Genomic DNA, 26,269 nt, shown 5'->3' on the forward strand with positions numbered 1-26,269 from the left:
ACCCAGAGTGGCCAATAAGCTACTAGTTTCAGGGCTGAGACCACTCCTCCACGGACAGATAGCCCTAATGGCCAAAGTTGCAGAAGTGTATACCTTCTTACCGCATCTATCCAGCGTTCTGGAGTCTCTATCAGAGGGGGTAGGATTTTTGGCAGTAGTAGCTTTAATGCCCTTGGGTCCCTGTGAAATGGTCTCAGGATCTGCAGTAGGATTTTTGAAAAGGAACTTGTAAGAGTTAGGAAAGTACAGTTTTGTACCTACCATAAATGTAGATGTTCGAGTGTCTTCACTGCTGCAGTCATTACACTTGGGTTATCCTGCCGTCAGGCGGTCCTGCAGTCGGCCAGAGTTCCAAAGTCTTGGTCCGGCGTCGGTTGCTGTCACCTCCTCCCTGACGCCAGTGTGTCAGGGGTATATAAGAAGCAGCCGACGGCATTTTCTTCAGTTTTTCTTGCCCCAGATGTCAGGTGCCCCCAAAAAGATAGGCAATACATATTGCTTACAAAACATACAATAAGGTAAAAACAAAACCTTTAGTAACCAGCAAATACACCACATAGGTAGTATAGTATAGAAAGTTATAGATAAGCCCCAGCTAAGAAAGAAGGGATGGCGGGTGGGTAACCAGGACTGCAGCAGTGAAGACACTAACATCTACATTTATGGTAGGTACAAAACTGTACTATGTTCATCGTGTTTCACTGCTGCAGTCATTACACTTGGGTTGAATCCCAAAGCTGAGACAGGGTGGCTGGTTCTATAGAGGATATGGTGTGGCTATGAGGCCCTGCAGCACTGCAGTGGCAAAGCCAGCTCTGGATCTAGAGTAAAGAGGCAAGTGATAATGCTTGGTAAAGGTGTGCACTGAACTCCAAGTTACAGCTTCCAAAATGTCTTTGGTAGGTACTCCTCTAAGGTAGGCAGTAGAAGTTGCAGTTGCCCTAGTGGAATGTGGTCTAATGTTAGATGGTACAGGTTTCCCATGCTGTGTGTGGCAGAGCTGGATACAGTGTCCTATCCACTTTGAAATGGTCTTTTTTGAAATAGCCTTTCCCTGTGATCTTGCAGCATAAGATACAAACAATTGTTCAGTTTTTCTGAAAGCTTTTGTTTTGTCCAAGTAGAAGTGTAATTGCCTGTGTATGTCCAAGGAATGTAGAATTCTCTCCCCTTTATTCTGGGGATTTGGATAAAATGTTGGTAAGTGAATTGTTTGGTTAAGAGCCACAATGGATACCACCTTAGGCATAAATGAAGGGTTTGTTCTTAAGGAAACCCTGTCTTGGTGGAAAATAATGAAAGGATCCGCTGCCATTACTGCCTGTAGTTCTGAGACTCTTCGTGCTGAGGTTATTGCCAGTATCAGAGCAGTTTTCCATGATATATATTTTATTTCTGCTGAATTGGCTGGCTCAAAAGGAGGTAAAGTGAGTTTTTCCAAGACAAAATTGAGGTCCAAATTAGGTGTTGGTGCTCTCCAGGGCGGTCTTATGTTTTTAGCCCCTCTGAGGTACTGCTTTAGCAATGGATGAGAGAAAATAGGAGGATCTGTGTTGTAATGAGCCAAGATGGCAGAAGCGTGGATCTTAATGGATGAGAAGGATAGTCATTTGTCCAACATCTCAGTTAAGTATTGTAGTGTCTGAGGAATGTTAGGGACAAGAGGGTCAAGGCTTTGAGCCTGGTTCCAGGCACAGAATCTCTTCCACTTTTCTGAATAAGATTTCCTGGTGCTAGGCCTCCTGGCCTCCAAAATGACATCCATAACAGCTTTAGAGAGAGGTGTTGCCTGTTTGGCTAATTAATCTGCCATGCAGCCAGGGATAAGGTTTTGAGCTGACTGTGCAGGATCTGATTGTTTTGCTGAGTCAGAAGAATTTGAGACAAAATCCAAGGTGGGCCTTGAGCTAATTTCTTTAAGATTGGGTACCAGTCTGGAGCAATCAGAATCATCTGTGTTTTTTCTTGTCTGGCTTTTAGGAGTACCTTTGAAAGTAGAGGCAGAGGTGGGAAAGGCATAAACATTTAGGCTTTTCCAGCTGAACAAAAGAGCATCCACTTTCCATGCTTGTGTGTGATAAGTCCTTGTGCAGAATTTTTGTAGTTGGCAATTCAGTGGGGAGGCAAAGAGATCTATGTCCGGGCACCCCCATTTTTTAATTATCATGCTGAAACCTTGTGGATCTAATTTCCACTCGTGAGGATCCATGATGTTTCTGCTTAAGTCGTCTGCCAGAGTATTTTTCTTTCCTGGCAGGAATTGTGCTTGCAGATGAACTTGATAAGTTAGAGCTGTGTTCCAGAAGGTCATGGCTTGTCTGCATAGGGGGTAAGAATGAGTGCCCCCTTGCTTGTTTATGTACCACATTGCTGTGGTGTTGTCTGTCTTTAATAATAATTGTCCTGGATGTAGAAGGTCCTTGAAAGCTGTTAGGGCATTTTGTACAGACATCTCTTTTTGATTGATGTGAAGATGCAGTTGGTGTGTGGTCCATTTGCTCTGAATGCATTTTCCTGCCATGTGTGCTCCCCAAGCGTAATCCGAAGCATCTGTTGATAAAGTCTGTCTGGCTGTGGGAAGAGTGAAAGACTGACCCTTGTTGAGGTGACATGCCTGTGCCCACCATCGAAACTCCTGTTGTAGGCAGGGAATTAGTGGTATTACTGTTTCCAAGCTGTGAGAGTGTTGTGTCCAAACACTTTTTAGGTACCATTGTAATTTCCTCATATGCAGTCTGGCATATGGAATTAGTAATATGCAGGATGCCATGAATCCCAAGGCCTGCGGAATTTGTCTTACAGGGAGTTGGGACATTGTTGCCATCAATTGAAAATACTGAGTCAGTTGTCCTTGTTTGTCTGGCGTGAGATAAGCCATCTGGGCCGTTGTATTTAAGCTGGCACCCAGGAATATTATCTCTTGTGAGGGCACTAGTTTTGACTTCTTTTCGTTTACTGTGTACCCTAGGCAACTTAACTTTTTTACAAACGCCAGATGCTTTAGAAGAATGTCCTTGGTCTCCGCTTGAATCAGGCAGTCATCCAGGTATGGATATATTTGAATTCCTTTTTGTCTGCAAAATGCAATTACTGGTGCCAGGTACTTGGTGAAGACCCTGGGCGCAGTAGATAAGCCAAAGGGCAGTGCAGAGAATTGGTATTGCATTGAACCAGCTATGAATCTGAGGTATCTTCTGCAATTTTGTCTGATAGGGACATGCAGGGATGCCTCTTTGAGGTCCAAAGTAACAAGCCAAGCTTTCTTGCCCAACATGGGAAGGAGCTGCTGTAGTGTCAACATTTTGAATTTCGGAACATCCAGATATGTATTTAGAGTGTAAAGGTCTAGTATAGGTCTCCAGGCTTTGCCCTTTCTGGGTACCAGGAAGAGTCTTGAGTAAAATCCTTGTCCTTGTTCATGCTATGGTACTTTTTGAATAGTTCTCATGTCCATGAAGGCTGTAATTTGTTTTTGTGCCTCTGCCCATTGACTTTGTGGCAGGTCTGGCATTCCTTTTAGCCTTGGTAGAGTGTGTAAGTGGAACCTGTAACCGTGAGACACAATATTCAGCACCCATTTGTCTTGGGTGATTGCTTGCCAATTTTGTGAAAAAAGTGCTAGTTTCCCCCCTAAGGGAGCTGCCAAAAGGGGAAGAGTTTGGCATTGGAAGGGAAAAGTCATTGGGACTGTTTCCTGTAAGGTTGTGACTTGTCCTCACCTCCTTTTGGGGTTGTAGCACCCCACTGTCATGGTCTGTAAGAATCTTGGGGCTGAGATCTGCCTCTTGGGCATCTGTAAGTGGCTCTTTGTGGCACTGGAAAGGACCTATTTTTAGTAGGCCAATTCCTGCTAAATCGTGGTGGCTGTACCTGTAAGAAATCCTTCACTGTTTGCATAGATTTTGCCTTATCCTCCATTTTCTTTAATACCTCTTCTGCCTTAACACCAAATAAAATATCTTGCTGTAAAGGCGCATCCAATAATTTTGTCTTAACATGATCTGGTAAGCTTTGTTCCTTTAACCAAGCATGCCTTCGAATCACAGATCCTGTAACTGCTGCTCTACAAGAAGTTTCTAATGAATCAAAACCACATTTCAAAGTATGCTTTCCCACTTGTTCAGCTGCATGCAATAAATCCTGCATTTCCTTAAAATCAGGTTGTTCTGTGCTTGTACTCATTTTCTGTTTTAACTGAGACAGTAAATATTGTTGATATTTAAGCATGTGAAACTGGCAGTTTAAAGCCCTTACTGCTAATGTTGCAGAGGTGTAACCTTTCTTCCCCCATCTGTCTAATGCTCTAGAATCCCTGTCCGAGGGAACTGAATTTTTAGCCGTGGAGGCCTTTACCCCCTACGGGACCCTGGGAAATAGTTTCTGAGTCAGCAGCAGGGTTTTTATAAAGAAATTTGTGAGAGTCAGGGACTCTGTAGTACCTGTCTCGCTTGACTGGAGCAGGGGGTAAGGAATCTGGATTTAAACTGGATTCAGAGAACACATCGTCCACAATATCCAACACTGGCAGAATAGCAAGGGGCCTGTGCTGAGGCAATAAAAGAAAGTCTTTGAGCCTTTTCTTGGATTCTGAGTAATCCTGGCCCTCCCAATGGAAATGCTCCCTCATGGTATGTAAAGTTTCCCCAAAAGAGTAATCTTCAGGAGGAGAGGCTGAAGGAATTGATTCTTCAGCATCAGAATCCTCATAGGGGGGTAAAGAATATCCCTGGTCTGAAGAGGAATCAGAAAATATTGAAACCTGGTCAGAGGAATCATAGTCTGTATCCTGCCTAGGCCTTTTATCAGGAGGGGGATGAGAACCCCTGATCAGAGTAATTAAGTCTTCGGCCATTTTGAGCATCTGCTTTTTAGGCATGGAGGCCTATCCAGGTGAATGCTGTACTTGCTTCTTTGTCTTTACTGTAGTTTTAGACTTGGCTGTAAATGCAATGGAAAGTTGTGAAGGTCTGAAAACACCCTCAGAAGCCGATGCCTGCTCAGCGGCTCCAGACCCATCTGAAGGGTTAGTCTCCGTAGGCCCAACACCTTGAGTATCCAGAGGCCTAGGCAACGCCACGTGGGAGTCGGTCGTGGCCTGCGGCTCTGAGGTAGCAGGTGTCAGGGGCTGCGAAAGCACCTCACTGAGAACCTGTGACTGGCCTAGAAGAGGCTTCGTCGTCAGTTTTGGGCCTCGGATGCCTGTCCTTATCCTTATCTTTGCATTTTTTGTGAATTCCGGTCTTCAGTTGTTCCGACGGCATGGTATAATTAAACGTTCGGCCAAAGTAATGGTGAGCAAAATCAAACCGACGTTTAATAGTGCATTTGTTAAATCTAGCACAAAACCGGCAACTAGTGACGTCGTGATCAGGGCCTAGGCATGGAATACAGTAAGAATGAAAGTCTTTATGAGATATTTGCTTCCCACAAGAAATACAATTATTAACTTTTACTCACATCGGTCTGAGGCAAGAAAAAGTTTCCCCAATGGGGTACTTAGCTTTATTGAAGACTTCGGTTCTGAAAATCGAATTTGATATCTCAGGAGTCGGCCGACTGGCACTTGCGAACTGCTTTTGCTTCGGGCACCGCGCGGCAAGAAAGACTGAAGAAAATGGCGTTGGCTTCGTCTTATATACCCCTGACGCACTGATGTCAGGCAGGAGGCGACAACAACCAACGCCGGACCAAGACTTTGGAACTCTGTCTGACTGCGGGACCGCCTGACGGCAGGATAACCCAAGTGTAATGACTGCAGCAGTGAAACACGATGAACATCCCTGTAATACCTATCAAGTTTTCTGGGGGCAGGAGGTAAAGAGTCAGGGGCCAAACTAGATTCCGAAAAAGCATCATCAACAATGTCTAGTACAGGAGGTATGGCTAAAGGCCTGTGCTGGGGCAGGAGTAAGAAATCCCTAAGCCTCTTTTTAGAATCAGAGAAATCCTGACTTTCCCAATGAAAATGCTCCCTGAGAGTATGCAAAGTTTCACCAAAAGAGAAATCCTCTGAGGGGGAAGCAGAGGGAATAGAAAGTCCTCAGCATCAGAATCCTCATAGGTAGATAAGGGTAAATCCTGGTCATCAGAGGAAACAGAAATTTCAGAATCCTGGTCAGAAGTATCATAAGCAAACTCAGTCCTAGGTCTCTTAGAGGGGGAAGGTTGGCTTCCCCTGATTAAAGTAATAAGATCTTCAGCCATAGAGGCCTGAGCATGTGGTCTGGGAGTCAGTTTTCTAGGCATGGTTCGAGTTTTAGGCCTTGAAGAAGAAGATGGCGTCGGTTTAATATGCAATTCAGTAGGTCTGAATACACCCTCAGAAGCCGGTGCCTGCACAGCGGCTCCGGACCCTTCCAAGGTAGAGACATCCGCAGGTTCCACAGTTGAAGCATCTCGCGACATACAGAACTCTGAATGGGTCTCAGTAGAGGCCTGCGAATCTGAAGTAGTGGGTATCAGGGGTTGCGAAAGCACCTCACTGAGTACCGGCGAACGGCAACTGGCTTAAGAGAAGTGTCATCGGCAACTTTAGATCTAGGTGGCCTGTCTCTGTCTTTATCTTTATCTTTGCGCTTTTTCGGAATGTCGGTAGTCGGATGGCTTACCGAAGACATATCAGGATAATTGAACCGAGCACCAAAATATTTAGAAGTGAAAATATACCGATGACGGATAGTTTGTGGTTTACATAAGGCACAAAACCGACTGCGAGGTATGTCGTGGTCAGGGCCTAGGCAAGGAATACAATACGAATTAAAATCTTTATGAGGTATTTGCTTTCCACAAGAAATGCAATTATTTACTTTTACTGACATCGGTTTAGAGCAAGAAAAAGTTTCCCCAATGGGGTACTTAGCTTTTAGTTGAAGACTTTGGTTCTGAAACTTGAAAACGAAAATTTCAGGAGTCTGCCGACTGGCACTTGTGAACTGCTTCTGCTTCGGGCACCACACGGCAAGAAAGACTGGGGTAATGGCGTCGGCTGCATGTTTTATACCCCTGATGACCTGACGTCACAGAAGAAGAGACAGCAACCAACGCAGGACCCAAGACATTGTTAATCAAGCTGACTGATGGCTACTGCAAGCAGATAACCCAAATGTGATGACTGCAACAGTGAAACACAAAGAACATCTAAGATGATGTTTGCAGTGAGGCAGACAGTTGAAAAGAAGCTAGAAATGAGGAAAGAGTCCAGCTGGGCATTCTAAGATGTGGAGAAAGCATATGACAAGGTATCAAGAAAGCTGATTTAGGCAGTACTGTGGTTGTTCAAAGTCCCAGAAACACTGGTAGAATTAGTGCAGGCTATGTACAAGGACCAATGACTCAAGTACAAACTGTGTTCGGTCTCACAGAGGGGTTCCCACTGTAAGTGTGTGTGTGGGGGGGTACCACTGTTTAGCTCTGAGCCCACAGAATCCTGAAATAAAGGCAGAATGCATTTCTGGAAGTGAATAATCTCTAGAAAAGCAGCCAACAATGGCACCATGACCTGAAGTTATCGTTCAAACATGATCCAATTTTATGAATGACTTACAGGAGGAAAATGCAATGGGCATTACTGCTAGAAGTGGTATACCAAGACCTCAACTACAGCATGGTTGAATAGTATGATACAGAGGATTGGGGTAAGAGGGACATCATCAATTAATAAGGAAGGTAACTAGTGTGGTACAGCAAGGATTTAGCCCCAGATCCAATTACAGTACTCCTCAGCAAGTTCGCTAAGACAGACACAGCAATGCAGGGTGGAATAAAGAGTCTATGGAAGGATTTTGAAAGGTTATGAAGGCTGGAGAATGGTAATTGTATTAGAATGAAAAATCAGACTGGCTTACTAGTTACTATTCATGTAAATATAATGCAATATACTTGAAGTGCTACCTGCACAACATAAAGGCAATTAATTTTTTCTTTTGCTCCTGGCACCATGATCTTGTTATAAAAATTACAAACCCAAATGGTTAGAAAATTGTATAGCTTTTTAGCATGAAAACTATGGCAAATTCTTACAGGGTGGCTAGAACATATTTCAGTAGGGCAGCAATTATCTCCCAAGAAGCCGTTACTGTTTCTGCTCAAGATACCCTGCAGCAGCAAACTGGCAAGGAACAAACGTTAGATGTTCACTTTCAAAGAGAAATCCTCTCAGAGATGTGTGGCAAAGACTTGTTTAGCATCCGCCTTACAGTATGATTAGCGGGCTGCCCTATGACACCCCGCAGCACAATCAAATGAAGCTCAAGAATCATGTCTTACACAACACTGACAGATGAAATTATGTTTCTCACATATGTTAAATAGTCATCAAAACCAAACAGACACAAAAATATATGTTTTGCAAAGAAGACATGTCCCCCTACAACCCCAGATGTGACACACTGCACCCCTGCACTTTAATACTATTAATCTGAGGTCATACTATCTCAAAGATGACAGCAGCACTAATGTTCCAATAATTCTAATATAGCCCTGCCGCCAATGTCATGTGACCTTGATGAAAGACTACTAAAAGTAGCACAGATTACACCCCCAACCCCCGAAGTACAGACTGCAGTAGGCTTGTCCTGTGCAAATCACTGATGCTTTACAGGATCCTACAGTCACATTCACAATCTGTTAAATATCAGCTGCGAGTATTCCAAGAACTAGTACAGTAGTACTGGAATTTTGATTTCTGATTAAGTGTACTCCAGTACCTTAAAGGGAACCTACAAGGGTACCACTGAGAATCCTACCATTACCTGAGAACTGCTGTAATGCTCTTCCTCAAAGGAAGATAATGCAGTTGAATGAGGCAATCACCTTAGCAAAACAGACAGAGACAGACATACAGAAAGAAACTTTAGAAGTAATTCAGGATCCCACAGTTTCCTTTGCTCAGCGGGGGCTGGATTTATTAAAACAGTTTTCGATTTTCCTTTGCTTTTTTGGTTTAAAAAGTCCTTTACCTGTCATTGCTACATGTACAAAGTTTTCAGTCAATTCTGTCACAGTAATATTTACTTAAAATATTTTCCCCAGTTGTAGACATATTATCAAGTTGTTACAGCTCTACCTGCTAATGAAAAACTAAGGAACAGCATGACTAAAATGGTTTTCAACTTGGTATAAAACAAACAGTGTCGTCCTACTAGCTTTAAACTGATGTAGGTTTTCATATAGTAATGTTAAGCACTGCTGAGAGATCAACGCTTAGGCCCCTAGAAAAAGATAAGATGACATAATTGTTAGGAATGTTGCAACATGCTCTCTGAGAGCTTTACTGTTTGATGTTTATTCATCTGTTAACTGTTCATCTGTTCTACTATGTACAAAACCTGCTTTTCAGGAACAATCCTGGAGCAATGTCTGGTAGGTAAAGTGACTTGCTCAGCCACAGTCTGCAAATGGAGTGTGTGTGTCTCACCAAACTATACATTCTGTTAACTAGTAATATACAAGCGCTAAAAAGAGAAAGCACTAATGCGCAACCATGCATAAGAACCTTAGTGCATGAAATTGAATATTACTGTTAAAATGGATGCACTGCCTGAACAATGGCATGACCATCTTAAAAAAGCCCTATCAGGTTATGGTGAAACTGCAAAAAATAAAAACAGTGAACCATACCAATGTACTTGTAGATACCTGTACAGAAACAATACAACATCTTCAGGCTGAGAAACATATTACACGTTTTTAATTAACAGTCACAACACACAACTGTATGTAAAACTAAAAAATATATACTTTTAGTACAGTAATCCTTGTAAAACCCTAACTTACAGTTTTGATACTTAATACATTAATAACTAATGCAACTTAAAATAATTTCTAAACCTGATATTAAAAAAAAAAAAAAAAAGGAATGGACTGGTCTGACAAACAGTTCTGAAACCACTTTCAGGGATAAAAAGTGGATGCCAAAAGGAATGTCTCAAGGACAATACTGAAAACACATGCAGAGTAAACACTGTGTGAGTATAAGGGAGAGACAGTCCTGTGACGGACAAAAAAGGGTTTCCTAAAAATAAAAGCATATAGCTCTCAGATCTTATGGCTATCAAGAAAAGCATCTTCTAGCCTGGCTTCATGGTGCTAAGGGATGGAACCATTCCTCGCAACCTCTTCACACAAGAAATCTGGGCAAGGTCTAAAGTAATGGAGGGGGGGGTGTGGGGTAAAGCCCCAAAATATGGACAGATTTCAAATACTGCTCTTATAAACTTAGAAAGTTGCTAGAAAAACAGGGTTTGGGTTACAGTGCATTTTCTGAAGTCTGAAATTCGAGTACATGTCATTAATTTGAGACTACAGTCCTCAGGGATTTGCAAGAAAATCACAAATTTTATGAGGCCTACATGAAAAATGGGATCCGAAAATATGGACAGTTGAGTGGTATGGATAGAGCCATAATTGCGACCCAGGCAACCAGGATTCAATTAGTGACCTTAACACTAGAAAAGCAAAGCAGGAAGGGAGTGAAGAGGCTTGGCCCACTGTTCTCACATAGGGGATGGAGAAGGTTGAGCACACTTGGGGGGGGGGGCAGTAGTGCAATTCCCTGGTGGAGAACAGTGAAAACCACCACTCCTATTTCAGGGGAGAAGCAGAGCTCCCTTAACAGGACATGACCCTTAAGAAGTGAAGAGATTTCCTTTGCTGCAACCCATTCCCTGATGCTTTCCCCCATGTGCATGCGGCGATATTGTAGCACATGAAAATTCTGTACCACCACAATGGCTGCCTGAATAATGGTCCCTACTGGTTGATCCTTACCACACTAATGGGGAATTAATGGCCTGTTTGTTTAATATCCAATATCAACTCTCCAGTCAAACAGGGGGCAGAATGAGACAGAAGAAAATAGCATCCCAAGAGCTGCTAAAGGTTGGCCAAAATAAAAATGGGCAACATTGTCAGATGAAGTTCAAGTCCCAAGGCTAAGAACAGCTCTTTAAATGCAGACAAAGATGCAATACATACTTAAGGAACTGCTCAACTAGCCACTGCTAAATATCATTTACAAAATGACTAACCTCGAGGTGGAACCCACTGTCACCCCAAATGAAAAGCACTTCCTTGGCATATACTATGATAGTTTCTATTGCTGTCAGTCACCGAACAGCCTGAAAACACACCCTTCTTTGTCGTAACAATGTAACAAAAATGAACTTTGTCTTTTTTTCTCTGAATTTTCTGACAAGGCATGTAATCAGATGGAAAGGTGTATAAATATCTTCCCCACCAACAAGAAAGGTGAACCCATTCACCAATAACTCTCCTTTCTCTGCTGTACAGAGTAGAATAGGGAGAGTACCTTATTCTCCTTGTACAGCTAAACTGTCGCTTTCCAAGGTACCCACTCCCAGAAGACCTTGACCAGAAAGAACTATCTTATACTCAGCTCAGCACAGGATTGGAATAATGGCTCAATCATTCCCTCCAGCACTTTCACCTCCCTTGGGATACGAACAGTTGTCTGTATAATGACCAGGTCTATAGCTTAATACAAGTCCAACATAATCTATTAATAAGGTGCAAGTGCTTGTCACTCTGCTGCTCCTGTACCACCCTGTGGCCTGGGTGTCCAACAGCAGCAGTAGGGATACTGGTCTCATCTCCCCTTCTACAGCACTGAAAGCAAGGTTCACAGGTCAGAGTTACAATAGGTTACATGAAGACTCCCCCCAGGGGCCCACCATTTTTTTTCTTTTTTTTTAAATATATCCTCATCCTCCAGTGAACATCAAACACCTAGCCCAATCCGTTCACTTTCCAGGGTGTGAGACCTACAACCTACTAATTTTCCCTTGGGGAAGAGATGAGTGAATCAGGGGTGGAAGCCAACATACGCACTAGGAGTCATGATCCCAAAATTAACTCCCATTAGGTGACTAAAACTACTGTTTACAGAGGATGCAAGCATGCAGTCATAATTACCACTGCAGAGCAGTGAGGAGATGCTGTAACTATACAACTACATGTTTGTAAGTGTCAGCCAAGCAGTGGGCCAGACTGTCACCCTACCCAAAGAAAGGGTCTGGCAGTGGCTACCAACTCCCATCCTACCTCAGTGAGCTCCAGCAGTACCAATGCCACTAATCAAACATGGGTCACCTGGGATGTGATCACAGTTTTATCCTACTGTAGGCACACCTTATCTGAACAAGAGAGAGAGATCAAGTGAGGTCCTCAACATGCAAATGAAACCACTGGTTGTCAGGAACTGCAAAGGATTCTATTGCAACAGCTTATAATATAAATGCTAATAATCCACCTGATTCCTTAGCCTATAGACAATGGTCTGGCTTTACAAGAATATACATAAGAGTGTGATAACTTCATCTAACAGCCCACTGTACATCTGCATCTTAAAGCAAGCCAACGGAACCATTAAGAACACAGCTGGCATAAGGCCCAAGGGATGCAAAGGAATCTGAACCTCGACCCTCCTTTCTGTTCCCACCAAGACTATATGATATAGTGCAACTCAATATGTTCAGAGGCTACCCAAGAACCACCAATGACTTTTTGGATTTTGATGTCCGAACATCCGAATCTAGGATTGATTTCCTAGATGTAACTATACTGAATGACACTGATGGAAAGATACAGACCTGTACCTACAGGAAGGAATGCTGGAGGAACAATTCTTGGCATCGAATTAGTATGCATCCCAAGCATATATTTCCACAGGTCATCAAGAACAAATTCCTATGGCAATCCAGACTAAATATCAGAGATGAAGTCTATGAAAAGGATGCACTTGAATCAAAGAAAAAGTTGTCGGGAAGAGGTTATAAAGATGGTGAAATTAATATGATAGCATGTCAAGCCTCACAGTTACAACGTACCAAGGACAAACCATACTTTCATAGGGGACCCCAGAATGGGAGCAAACAAAGAGATGAATCATATCCCAATATGAGATGCACATTAACTTACAGCAGTAATATTAGCTCCATTCGTAATGTAATAAGCAAGAACTGGCAAATGTTAACAGCAGATGAGAACATACGGATAATCATAGGTGTACCTACATTTTGCTACAAGAACAAACCAAATCTTAAGCAATTACTTTGTAAGGATTCATTCCTTAAGAAAAACATCCCTGTGATCAGTAAAACAGGTACATTCTGGTGTGGACATTGCAGTATATGCAGCTATACACTATCTGATGGATATTTTGAACATCCTGTGAAAGGTAGACGTTATACAACTAGAGCCTATGTTGACTGTCAGACTAAGAACATAATTTATGTGGGAAAATGCATGGTATGTGCAAGTTTTTATGCAGGAAAACCAACTGCCCATTTAAAACCCGAATTCAACCACATTTGAGAGATATCAGAAACAAAGTAACCACCAATGCCGTAAGTAAACATATAATTTCAAATCCTCGATATGACTTTCAATTTATGGCATTGCAATGGGTATACAGTAATCCAAGAGGAGGAAATATTAAGGAATTTACTGAGCTTGAAGAAAGTAAATGGACAGCTGACTTAAGGTTTGATTAGCATCCAGGATTAAGTGACTTCCCCTTAAGTCTATGTTAAGGAGGCGTCGCCTGAGGAGATGATTATGATAGGTTATTGCCCTCATTTAATACTGCACTCACTGATTGAAACCAGATCTGAAGAAGGTTTTACGCTGAAAGCGCTCATCTCATTTTATTGTTTTAACTTGTTTTAAACCTCTTGATATTAAAGATTTATATTCCAGCCGTGATATCACTTCTTTGGTTTGTTTTCTTATGTAATCACTTTGTCCTAAGAGTGATTTTACTGGTATTGCCGTTTTTTGTTACCAAGACTGTCAAAGCTGTGCCCTCTTAGGATCTTTACATGTCTAATAACAAATGGACCCTCCTTTGTGTTCCCACTAACACTATCAAAGCCATGCCTTCCACGAATCTTTACACGTGTAAGAACAAATGACAATGAAGACCATACAACATTGGTCCACTGCAACCCTTTAGGCAACACTAAGGAGGACTTGTCTCAGACAGCGGAAACCCCCTCTGACAGCCTAAATCAATGTAGCACCTAAGTCTAAGATGCTACCAGGGAACTCTTCACTGGGCTCCTAGAAGCCTGCTATCAAGGCAGGGGAGCACAGAAGGCTTTTCTCTTGCAAGACCTCTTTCACACTGAACATCATCATGTTAAAATCTAGGTGCAAAATAGACACCAAACAGCAAAACCTTGACATGACAGTTAAGTCCATTTACAGTGAAAGAAAATAACACCTTGTCAGGACCCAAGACAATACTGAAAAGGCAACTATCATGTCCACATACATTCTGCTGCAGTACAGGCATGATGCTCTGGAGAATTGCTACCTGGAATCTGACATACCAGAAGTGCGTATTAAGTCAATGAAGTCCAGAATACAACAGGAGTCGCTTATCACTTTGGAACAAGGAAAGGATGGGAATACAGCATTTTGCCAAAAGTTTATAGGCAAGTACTAGGCTAGTTGCCCTAGGAGTCATTTTAAGCCTGTCCAATTTCCCTTTCCAAGGTGAGAATCAAACCCTGTACCTTGCATCTCTAAGGTAAAGATCTTAACCATTAAGCATAAGCTAATTCTACATGGTTCTTTGAGCAGTAGAGTCTGGGCTAGTTCCAAGAGCTTTACAAAGACTTGACTGGTCCATCAAACACAGCTCCTTCCGTGAGAAGGCACAATTACTTTGTTGTAGATGCCCATAACTATATTTACAAGCTACAGTTTACGGTGATGGTTCTCTATGCTGGGCCAAGCTCTGAGAACTAGCCTCCCATGAGAGGTCCTGCTGGTTGGCCTTCCTTGTGAGGTCTTGCAAGCATTCAGAACTGAGAATGTTGCCCCAGCAATACCATCTTTCTCACAGACACAGGTGGTTGAACCAAGAAGAGAAAAAAACTACCTGCCATTTGAGGTCCTCCTCATTTTGTAGGATTTGGATGCTGCTGTTTCCTGGAGAAATGGGGCAGACTAGAAAAATGGAAGAAACATGAAAGGCACCCTCAATTATTTTAAACATCAATTTCTTCTGTTAGAGGTCCTCAGACATGTCCTAACAGGCCTTTACAAAGAGAACACCATGCCAGAATAGGTGAATCAAAAGTGGCCTTAATCAGCTCATCATTAAATGAGGAAAACCAAAACATGGAATCTGACACAACCACATTCCAAAGCCTTTTGCACTGGCTACAGCATTAGCACATTCAAAGTTATAGCAGACTATATGAAAGCCCATTGCAGAAGCTGTGGTAAAAGTCTTTTCTACAGCCTCCTTAACTTCAGATTCAGGCAGGTCATTCAGCCACCTCACCTTACCTTACTCTTATGATGTTAAACGAGTGATAGGCAAGTAAGAGAAGTTAGGTGACAATGCTCCAATGCCATTGTGGTACATGGCAGATGCAGCACTTGATCATGATATGCCTGCACAGGATCTAACAATGACATGGAACCATGAGGACAAATCCCATCAAATGAATAGTTCACTCACATGTCCACTTGTTTGAAAAATGACTATGTGCCCACATGGTGAAGGAAAAGCCACTTAAGTCTCCATGGCCCTAAGTAGCAAGTTGTGCTTAAGTTGGGGTGGAGGTGGGGAGTCGATTCCCTGATCAGAGTTTTACTACTAAGCCTTCATGGGGAACTTAAATGATTATGCCACTTCAGCTGACTTACTTCACATAGCTAAGCCTTGGGCAATTGAATGTGAGATGGTCTATGTAGATGTCTCATGGTTGCACCGTACCATATCCCATAACATTTCCATCAATGTCTGAAATCTGGCATATGGCTCTCTTACCTTCTCCAGTTAGGCCAGCATTGGCCCACCATCTTCTCTACAATAATGTATGCCTTAGTTTCTTCTCTACATCTCCTACACATAGTCAGGGTTAAGCATGGACACTCAGAATAAGGCTTCATGTTGTGCCTCATTCTGAAGCAGTGCAAAAAGTGACAATGAAGGTTGTAACTAAAAATCTGACATCCACAAGAACTTTTAGAAAAATTTCAACATTTTTGATATTCAGGCACAGGAACTTCCCTACAATGAACATTAAGAAAAATATTCAAACTATGTGGGAGTTGCACAAAAGAGCTAGTGAGATCAGTGGATGGATACTCCCTCATAGTCTGGCACTACCTGTCATAATACATACTGGCTGTAGGGAATTCAGAGTTCTCAGGGTTACACAAAATTCAGATTGTTGCAAGAGTATGTATATATCAGCAGAGGAAACCCTAAAAGTTATCCAGCTGCAAAAGGCCTACAAAGTCATATTCAAGGTGGCAGCTTAAGCATGAACTTCAAAAAGGGTGGCATATATGAAGGCTACAGTGACAAGTTTTGTTTATTTTTGGGGATAAGCAATAACCAATAAAAACTTTACACACACACTTCCATCTTAGGATTCTGGAAACCTCAGTGATGTCCCTGGTTATGAAATTATGAATGCCTTGCCAGAGTTACAGCCAGTAACATCAGAAATGTAAAAGTCCATACAAGTTTTCACAATGCCATATTTCTTTCTGATTTACAGATGCTGTCTGAAGGCAGAAGAGCTTTTAAATCTGTTACACTTTTCTGTTTCATATTACAGATGCAGAACACTGTTGTACTTCTAGCTCCAGTACTGAAGCAATACCAAACAGTGGCAATATACCCAAGTACGATATAAACAGTTGGTCTAAGTCCCAAGTTCCAGTCAATAAATCTGTAAAGATTTTGTTTCTAGAGTTCAGCTGTCCTGCTTTATCTGTGCAAGACTTGCCAGGTATGTCTATCGCTGATATGGGTGCATTGAAGCAGACTTGATATTGGTCTTTATGCTGCTTGGCATCTTGCCTAAAAAAAAAAAAATAGAATGCATCAGTTCCAACAAAATTAAGACGTCCTTATTTCCAAGAACATGGATATCTATAAACCCTAAACTAAGGCACATTTTCAGCAGCAATGCTTTGACGTATTCTTTTGTTTAATTATAATGATAGAAAAATAAATGCATGTACAGTACTTAACAGGAAACTTGCAATAAATGCAGCAGAACAGAAACTACTAGTACAGCATACCTGACTAGTATGAAGAGATGCACTCAGCTCCATTTGAAAAAAAAAAAGGGGGGGATGCTGGGTTTACTGCACCAAGTTAAAAAATGAACACTTGGGGGGGGTGGGTAGATTGGGGGAACATGATGACTTTGCAAAAAGGACTCTCTCAGATCATTCCAGTAAGAACTAATGGGGAACACAATATCCTGACATCACCAAACTAGCTTATCCCAATGTCACATACTGTGACTGGCTGCTGCCTTTATGATGGCTCCCAGTTCAATGAACACACCTCCCCATTAGATCTCCCACTACCTAGGATTAAAATAAGGTGTTGGAATGCCCACCCACTTCCTGAGCAATCTGGACTCTCGTGACACGGGGACATCAGGGGTAACTTTTTTAATTTCTCCAAATCATTTGGGCTTCTAATACCATGACTGGAATGGACCCCACTCCTAAATCTAAGTATGATTAAAATTCATAAAATTACTATTATTTCACTCTGATGTCAGCCAAAGGTGCTCTTCGCAGTACCCACAATGTGCCCAGTAATGACACCTTCTGCAATTTGTAAGGAGTTTCATGTATTGGTAGCATATCTAAATATAATTGTAGACTCTTTTTATAAGACCTGTTGCTCCTACTACTATTGGAACTATCTGGGTATCTTTCTTCCACACCGCTCTTGTTTCTGCTTGCAAATCCTAAAATTGTATGACTTTGCGTCTCTCTGTATGCAAGACACTGTAGTCACTGGGTGTGGCAATTTCAATGATCAATTCTACTTTTGTTTTCCTCCTTTTTTTTTATCTTATAAGGAGCAACTGGTGGATTTGCAGGTACAAAAAAGTGGAAATCAGGGGAATACACAAAGGCCAGGTGAGATCGGGTGGGAAGAGAAAAAGTAATAAGCATTTCCAATAATAATTATGTGATGAATTTGTTTTACCTGGATAAAACTCTTAAGAGTAAGGAAAAGCTTACCTCCATGAATATTCTGTGTTTATTGTTCAAAAATGTTGCACTTTGTAAAAAATTACTTTTCATTAAATTAAAAGAAAACTGAAAGTTCAGTTACATTTTATAGCCTTTATCTACAAAACATATAAAAGCATCATGAGCTAATCAAAATGTGGTGCATCTCTTAAATGAAATTACAAACTGCTTCATCTGAGTTAAAGGACTACTATATCTGCTCATTCACATTTTATACCCTGCAAAGAACTTTTTTGCTGGTCCCCTTGCTGACCATCAAACCCTACCCCCCCCCCCCCGCCCCCATCCTGGCCACTTCACAAACCAGTTTGTTCATTGCAGCTGAAAGTCCTCATTCCCCTAGAAAAGGTCAGTGACAAAAGGAGTGGGAGCCATCATTTATGCAAAAGGGATTGGGGTCTTTAGTTAACTCATACACACCCAGTACATGTGAACTATCCCACCTCCTGTTACTTACACACACACACACACACACACACACACACACACACACACACACACACACACACACACACACACACACACACATACTTCTGAGCATTTCCTGAAAAATAAACATGAACATATATAATGCAGAACAAATGACAATGATATTTTCTCTAAATTTTCACAAGTAGCTTTTCAAATTTAGAAACTATACATCCCAGATGCACAGGGTCAACATCACACTAATGAAGCATTATTTATGTCCTACTAAAAATTACTAGTGCTTCTTTTTAAACTGAAGAATGTGCCAATAAATTATCCTTTCCCATCAATGGGCTTCACTCTCAAGGTGAATTTCTTAGCATCCATGTCTCGAGCACATAATGTTGTTACGATCAGAGACCCAATCATAATCCTCTACATCTTAAACTATCCAGTTTACGCACTTCATCACTAGGACAGACACCTCACATTTAACCTCTTGCGTGAAGTTAATAAAGAATATCATGAAGAACTGTAGCTCTAAAGGTAGGCAAAGACTTTGAGGTCACAACCACATTATACTGTCTTGCAAAAGTATGCAGTGAAGCATAATTCAAAACCACAAAAACGTCCTCACCTGTGGAATTTTCAAAAGCAAAAGGAGTGGCTATATCGCTAGCTGACTGTGCTTTAGGCTTTTTTGGAAAGTAACCCGCGGTGGTGGTGCTGCGGTAGCGTTGTCGCCTCACAGTAAGACGCTGTCCAGTTCGATTCTCAGCTAGAGCGTCTTCTGCGTGGATACATGCATGAATGGGCATACCTTCGTTGAAGGTTGTGCGTCAGGGCTGGTAACTCGGCACGTAAAAATCAACTACCAATCATTAGCGGACTGGAGTTCCACTGTGGCGACCCCTAACCGGGAAAAGCCGAAAGACACAAACAAACAAAAGTCTTATTGTACTCCCATAAACAATGTAGTTTGAAACTGACTTTGGGTATGGTTTGTTGGGTATGAAAGAGACAGAGCCGATGATCTTTCTAGACATCTTCTGTTGTAGCCAAACCAAAGATCTTTTAATAATGAATGCAGAGGCAAGTAGTCTCTGTGGCTGGAATTCTGAGGGAAGAATACAGGAAGACTTATTGACTGAATAAGATTAATTTTCACTGCTACCTTTGACAAAGGCTGGGAGTGTGCATAGGGATGCCCTGTCCTTATGGAATATAATACACAGAGGTATAGAAGACTTGAGAACAATTTTCAGAAAGTCTTCTGGCTAACAGCCACAAGAAAAAGGTAGGATGAGTCATCAGGTGGGGATATCCTCACAGGAGCAACTTTGGAGCATATGGGGAAAGTCCTAGCCAATTCCTCTGTACCCGCACCATCATCCAGCTTTTTTCCTTTGGTTTAGATACTGAAGATGCAAAATGTAACAAACCTGTAAGAATTAATTTGTTGTATATTTTCTGTAAAGTTCTCAACCCTAACTTATCACAAACATCACTGAAGAAATTGGGGGGGGGGCTGTGAGATATAGCAATGGGCACGGAGTACTGGGTAGGGACTTTTAAGATGAGTAGAGGGGAGAAGAAACTCCCAAAAATGACAACTAATGTGCTTTTGCAGATTGTCATTACAGATTCTGTTATGGCAGCTGAGGATATGTGGGAAGAGACTAAATAAAAAAGAGAACCTAAAAGATATGGATAGTTCAGAGGTTCATTCACTGATACTAGGCTCCAGGGTAGTTATAAGCATAACCATGCAACCCAACTCAGTTTTGTCCCAGAGTTCCTTGCATGCCTATATGGTGCGGTTAAAATGTTTTAGTCCCTTTAATTTTATATACAGGTCAGACATTTTTATCAACCAGAGGAGAAGTTGTGGACAATAATTAATAGAGTTGAAAAACTCTTGCTCTCTTCCCCTCCCAGAAAAGTGGGACAAGTTGATCCTCCCAAAAGAAAAAGGTTTATGGTTACCTAATTTGAAAGGATATTTTAAACCTACATAGTTAAGGCTCATATACATTACACAAGCATAAGGTTGTAAGTCAAAGCGGAAAGGGATTATGATGAATTGGGAGAAGGGAAGTTTAATTAATAAGGAGACAGTGGAATTTTTTCTGCAGTTTCTTAAGGAGAATAACAACCATACCAAATACTATATTCACAAAGTAAGAACTATGCAAACAGGGGAACAGAGAAGAGATCTTGCCAATAGAGATGACTGCAGGTAGGGTACAGCAAACAGGAAAGAGACGGCTGGAATTTACTGGAGAAAACTGACAAAGGAGCCAAGGTATTGAGAACAAACAAGTAGAGATGGAAAGGCAACAGCGTGGGATGAGGTCAAGAAGTTTGGATTGCAGGTTAGAGACTGCCTTCCTTATCAGGGATTGATAGGGAGTCCTAAGTGAAACACCTGCTCTTCTAAAGTTTTTAGGTGAATCTAGAACAGATGCTGTTACAGAAAAGGGATTGTTAGTAGGGTCTATATTATTACCTTAAAACGCCATTTCTTCAAACACCTAAACATCGACACTTAATCATCGAAATCCAAAAAGCACGAATGGCCACTTCCACAAATTAATTTTTCGACAGGGAAAAAAATCGCTTGGCTGACCAACAGGAAAACAAACTTTCAAATCCTAATCAAGTGGGGGCTTCACCCACCACACCCCCTGATGTGGGGGGCTGTGCCCCCCCCAACTAAATATACCAACTCAGAGATCGCTCTACATCGGAGAAAAGGGCAAATTCCCGATAAAGGCCAATCAAATTATTTCCCTGTGAAAAAATTTGCAGAAGTGGTCATTTGTGCTTTTCGGATTTTGTTAAGTGTCAACGTTTAGGTGTTCGAAAAAATTGAGTTTCGAGGTAATAATATAGACCCTAGTTAGTAGGGCATATACAGTTTTGTACTATAGCTATAAGAATCAAGTAGGAGGTTAGACAACTTGGCAAGAGACTGGAAAAGCAATTTTCAAGGGAATAATAGAAGGATATAAATATGCAATAAAGTCCAGAATGTTTAGGATTTTTGCTTTTAAGTGTCTGCATAGGCGTTTTATGCCCCTGAGGTATTTTTTCCTCAGGCAGATAGTAAACTTTAGTGGTTTGATAAGGAAGAAAGTAACTGGAATGTGTTTTTTGGGAATGTAACGAGATGGCAGATTTTAAAAATATCCTACACAGTACTCCTGTCAGAAATACTGGGGAGCAAATGGCTTTAACTAATGAAGTGATTCTTTTGAGCTGGGACACACCACCTGGATTGCCTACACATAGTAAAGCCTTATTAAGTTTAAGCCTGTTGACTGCCAAAAAGCAACTACTAGAAAATGAAAATAAAAGACTAAACAGACTGCACTGAATATCACAAAAGAGATAAAAGAACTGGAGGAGGGATGTTTTCGAAATGGAGGAAGTAAATTACACAGAAATAAATGGAATTTAAAAAAATACATGCAGAATAATACTCAGCAGGGGGAGTAAGGTTTAAGGAAAGGCAGGGAATGAGCAGTTTATGTTATGCTGGACTGATCACAGTTATAAAGAAAACATGTGATACATAATACGTATGACAACTGAAAAAAATGCTAAAATGATTTTTCTTTTCTATTACTGTATAACTGTGTCTACAGTGATAATGTAGTAAAGGTGATATCAACTGAAAAAAAAAACAACAGTACACAGCAAACATAGACCATCTCCACAACCTAGTGGTCCTTGGTTATGTTTCTTCAAGCTGGGAGGAAACGCAGAAAAATAACCTTTAACTTGCAGAATACTTAGGACTGCTGCAGTGCTTCCCTACAATGATGACCTCCTAGAAGGATTCAAAGGTGAGTAAAGCTACCTGATGCCTAGGTACCCTCATCATCCATTGAAGGCGTTCTTCTTTTTAAAGAACTAGATCGCCAAAAGAACATTAAAAAAAGACATCAGCCGTCCATTTTCTTTTCAGCAATCTGAAACCTGGTCATGGAAAGCCCAATCAAAGAAGCCTTCACCCTGGTAAGGAAGTATCCAGAATAGTCTGACTCACTTGCATTCTTTGATGGAGGAGAAGCCTGAGCCATAGCTTTCAGTACTGATACATTCCTAAACCCACCTGCTCTCGCCACAGCCTTAGCAAAGTCAGATTTACAATGGACAATGCAAAGTCCACTGAAGGTGCCATCTTAAGGGTTTTCCAGAAACACCTTGACTGAAGAAACAGGGACCTCTGTCAGGTTTTCCAGAACATAACCTACAAGTCATGACTGAAAATGGGACAGATGAGACGGTTAGTTAAGGTCTGCACACACCTAACGCATAATGATAATGAAAGCATTGAAAGGGAGTGCTGGATGTCATGTGGAAATGGCATCTAATTATGACAGGCCTGTGTTGGGTGCTGTGCTGGCATCAAACTACATTCTCCAGGGATGTTGTTCACAAACTATCCCATCATATGTCAGACTGCAAGTAGGTCTATTCCCATGGCTCAACCTAGCTTGGGAGGATACGCTATTAATTCCCAGACTCTAATAAAGTAAGCCTTCATTGGACCTTGGCAAGAGAAAAAAAAAAAGACTCTTGCAGCTAGAACTTTACAACAAAACCTTTACCTTGGGTCTCAGGAGTTTGCTCCTTATAAGCAGGCTGGTCTCTGTGCTGCTTGTAAAGCTCAAACCCAAGAAAGGTAGCGTTTACACTCTTGGACTCACTCTCTCAGGCTGAAGTACACAGGTTCACCTCTTCTGTTATCCATGCCATCACCCAGTGATGAGCACAAACTCAATCCCTTGTTAGCTATGGGACAGCAGGAGACATGTAAAGAGGCGGAGACCATCACAGGTAAAGACTGTAAGGGAGTAAACTTTGGTCAATACCAGACCTATGAATACATTTACCTTTTCCCATTTGACAAATCCTGTCCTAGAATTACACAAGGGATCCTCCTGTTGTTGGTGTTTGCTAGCTTCCAAGGATATCATTGTGCAAGAAGTAATGTACATATCTAGCTTCTGGTGCCTTCTCCTTTCGGTAGCTAAAATTAAATGACAGCACATATGGTAAGTGTTCATACTGTGTGCCTCTTCCAGTAAAAAAATTATGCTAATGCAAGCCCTGGCTTGTGGGATAATGGTCACTGGGAAATTTTGAAGGTTTTATCAACTAAGCAATCAAACATGGAACTTTTCAATGAAAAACATCAGGATTAAAATCCAAACCACACAAGAGGCAGTAAAGAACTTGGGAGCAGAGAGGCTGCACATGCTCTCCTATTTGATGTGTAATGATATTACTTTACATACATGCACTAGCAAGAGGTGCACACATCCCTGAACATAAGAAAAAGAAGGCGATGTACTCACCATAACATTAGATATGCATTATCTTATTCCACCTATTCCTCTACATGTGCGTCTCAGATTCGACTTCAGATAATTCAAAGCTTAAGTTCTGGTGCTCAGGCTCCTCCCCCTTTCCCATAATACCTAGGCACAGGGCAAGCTACCTCACATCAAATTTGCCCACTTATACCCATTTAAAAAAAGTAAGAGAAAGAAACCCCAGTAAGATATATACACTTAAGTATACAATACAGTGAAGGATCAAGTGTCTGCCAAGGACGGAGGGTAGTAGAGGAATGGACAGAATATAACAACACAAATATAATGTTATGGAGAGTATGTAACTTTCATACCTGAGGTTGTCTTTTCCGTCTATTCCTCTATATATGGGAGAGAGTCTCCAGTTACTTTAAACCTTGGGAGGTCTCAGGGAAGGATATTCCTGAACACAGCTAAACCAAAGTAGGTCCTGGACCTAGACTTGATATCCAATTTATAATGAGATATGAAGGTATAGACTTTTGACTAGGTAGCAGCAGCACAAGTCTCATCAATTGGAACCCTAGATAAAAAGGCTGTAGATGACGTCCCAGATCTTGATGAATGTGCTTTAACTTTAAGGTTTGAGGGGAGTGATAACCCCTTCTCTTGGTAGACAAAAGAAATAGTCAGTGAGATATGGAGACTTTGGATACCACTTGTCCAGATTTGGATTTTGAAAAGGAGATTAATAGCTGATCAGACTTCCTGAAAGGTCTAGTGCAGTGCAAGTAAAGAAAACAGCTGGCAAAGAACACCTAACAAATGCAAGGTATATTCATCACTGTTAGAGAAATTTGGGAAAAAGACGGACAAATGTATGGACTGGTTGATGGACGATTCTGATCCATCTTAGCAAGAAAGGATGGATTGGTCCTCAGGCATACCCTTGTCTTTGTGAAAAATTAAATAGGGAAATTTGGAAGATAAAGCGTGCAGTTTTGGAATTCTCTTTATAGAATTAATAGCCACCAGAAATAAGGTCTTCCATGACAGAAACTTCAGTTCCACTTTAGCCACAGGTTCAACGGCGGGACCTGTCAAAAACTGCAGAAAGAATAGTGATATCCCTCGGTGGAACTGGATCTCTAAGCAGGGGACGTAGAAGGAAAGTGCCATTACATGACCTAACAGTAGCTATAGGAGTATGATCTTCCCCAGGGTGGAAAAAAATGACAGGCAATTGAACCTTGACAGTGGAACAGCTAGCTCTACTTTGAAAAACTGGAGAAATTATGCAATTAGCCTGAGGGCTTGTATGTTCGGGTGAGGCTGGCTTGATGGGTGAGATATTAAGTTTGGGTCTGTGCCCAATTCTCAGGAAGGGCAAACTAGATGAGGTCAGAGGAAAGGAAACCATACCCGATGGGGTCAATGAGTGGGTATGAGTATGACAGACTTTCAATGCTGAGGCTTTCTGGAGAAACTTTAGGATCAACGACACTGGAGAAAGGCATAAAGAAGATGAAAAATGTATACATAACCACCTCCTTACATACCTACTCGAGGAAAACCTTCTAACCCCTTCTCAACATGGCTTCAGGCATAATCATAGCACTGACACTGCTCTCCTATGTTTTACCCACACTGTTGCTGAAGCCAGGGACAAAAATCTTCTTGTACCTTCTCTCTTCCTCGACCTCTCTAAAGCTTTTGATACTATGTCTCTTGCCAAGCTTACTGCTAAACTAACTGATCTTAATCTTTCTCCATCTACTATTCAGTGGTTTTCAAGCTATCTCTCAAATAGACTCCAGTCTGTACGATGGCAATCCTCTTGCTCTCCCTTCATTGGCGTCCCTCAGGGCTCAGTTCTTGGATCTCTCCTCTTAAACATCTTCATTAACGAGCTCTACTCCTCCTGCACCACCTCCTCCCTCATACAAAATGCCAACCACTCTACTGTCATTTCTACCTCTGATAACATCACCAACCTTCTAATCCCTCACTCAAAATACTTTCTCTTCAGTGGAAAAGTGGCTCACTGACAACCAACTCATACTTAATCCCAAAAAGACTAAGCTCCTACTATTCCTTCCTAAATCTCTCTCCCACCACAAATCTACCTTTACCATCTCCTCTCAAGACAACACTCTTATCAAAGCTAAACCACATACCAAACTTCTTGGTACTATAATTGACAGCCAGCTTAAATCTGACATCCATATACAACTATACAACACTGCATAAATAATAAATAAATAAAAAGCAACCAGAGACTGGGTCTGCTCTATAGAAATAAGGAATTCCTACCTCCCAGCTCCAAACACACTCTTGCTCAAGCCTTTCTCCTTCCATGTCTTTTCTATGCCTCTCTTATCCTGACCCACCTTCAGTCATCCCTACTTATCAAACTCAGACAAACATAACAACATAGGCAGATTTGCCTGTGACCAACCATACAAATCTCATCACTGCCATGC

The 26,269-nt window shown here is 41.5% G+C and overlaps 1 protein-coding gene across 3 annotated transcripts in view; it reads right to left on the reverse strand.

Moving 5' to 3' along the window:
* Positions 1-9,260: 9,260 nt before the first annotated feature.
* The window catches only part of MED8 (mediator complex subunit 8), a 264,897-nt gene continuing 247,888 nt past the window's right edge, over positions 9,261-26,269 (reverse strand). For all 3 annotated transcript variants that reach the window (XM_044085415.1, XM_044085416.1, XM_044085414.1), the window contains exon 7: positions 9,261-16,849. In XM_044085415.1, coding sequence (XP_043941350.1) covers positions 16,785-16,849 — 65 coding nt within the window. In that variant the 3' untranslated portion in view covers positions 9,261-16,784. The remainder of the gene's footprint in view (positions 16,850-26,269) is intronic.

This window comes from Protopterus annectens, chromosome 10.part0 (assembly GCF_019279795.1).
Source record: "Protopterus annectens isolate FY-2018-M chromosome 10.part0, PAN1.0, whole genome shotgun sequence".
Lineage (NCBI taxonomy): Eukaryota > Metazoa > Chordata > Ceratodontiformes > Protopteridae > Protopterus > Protopterus annectens.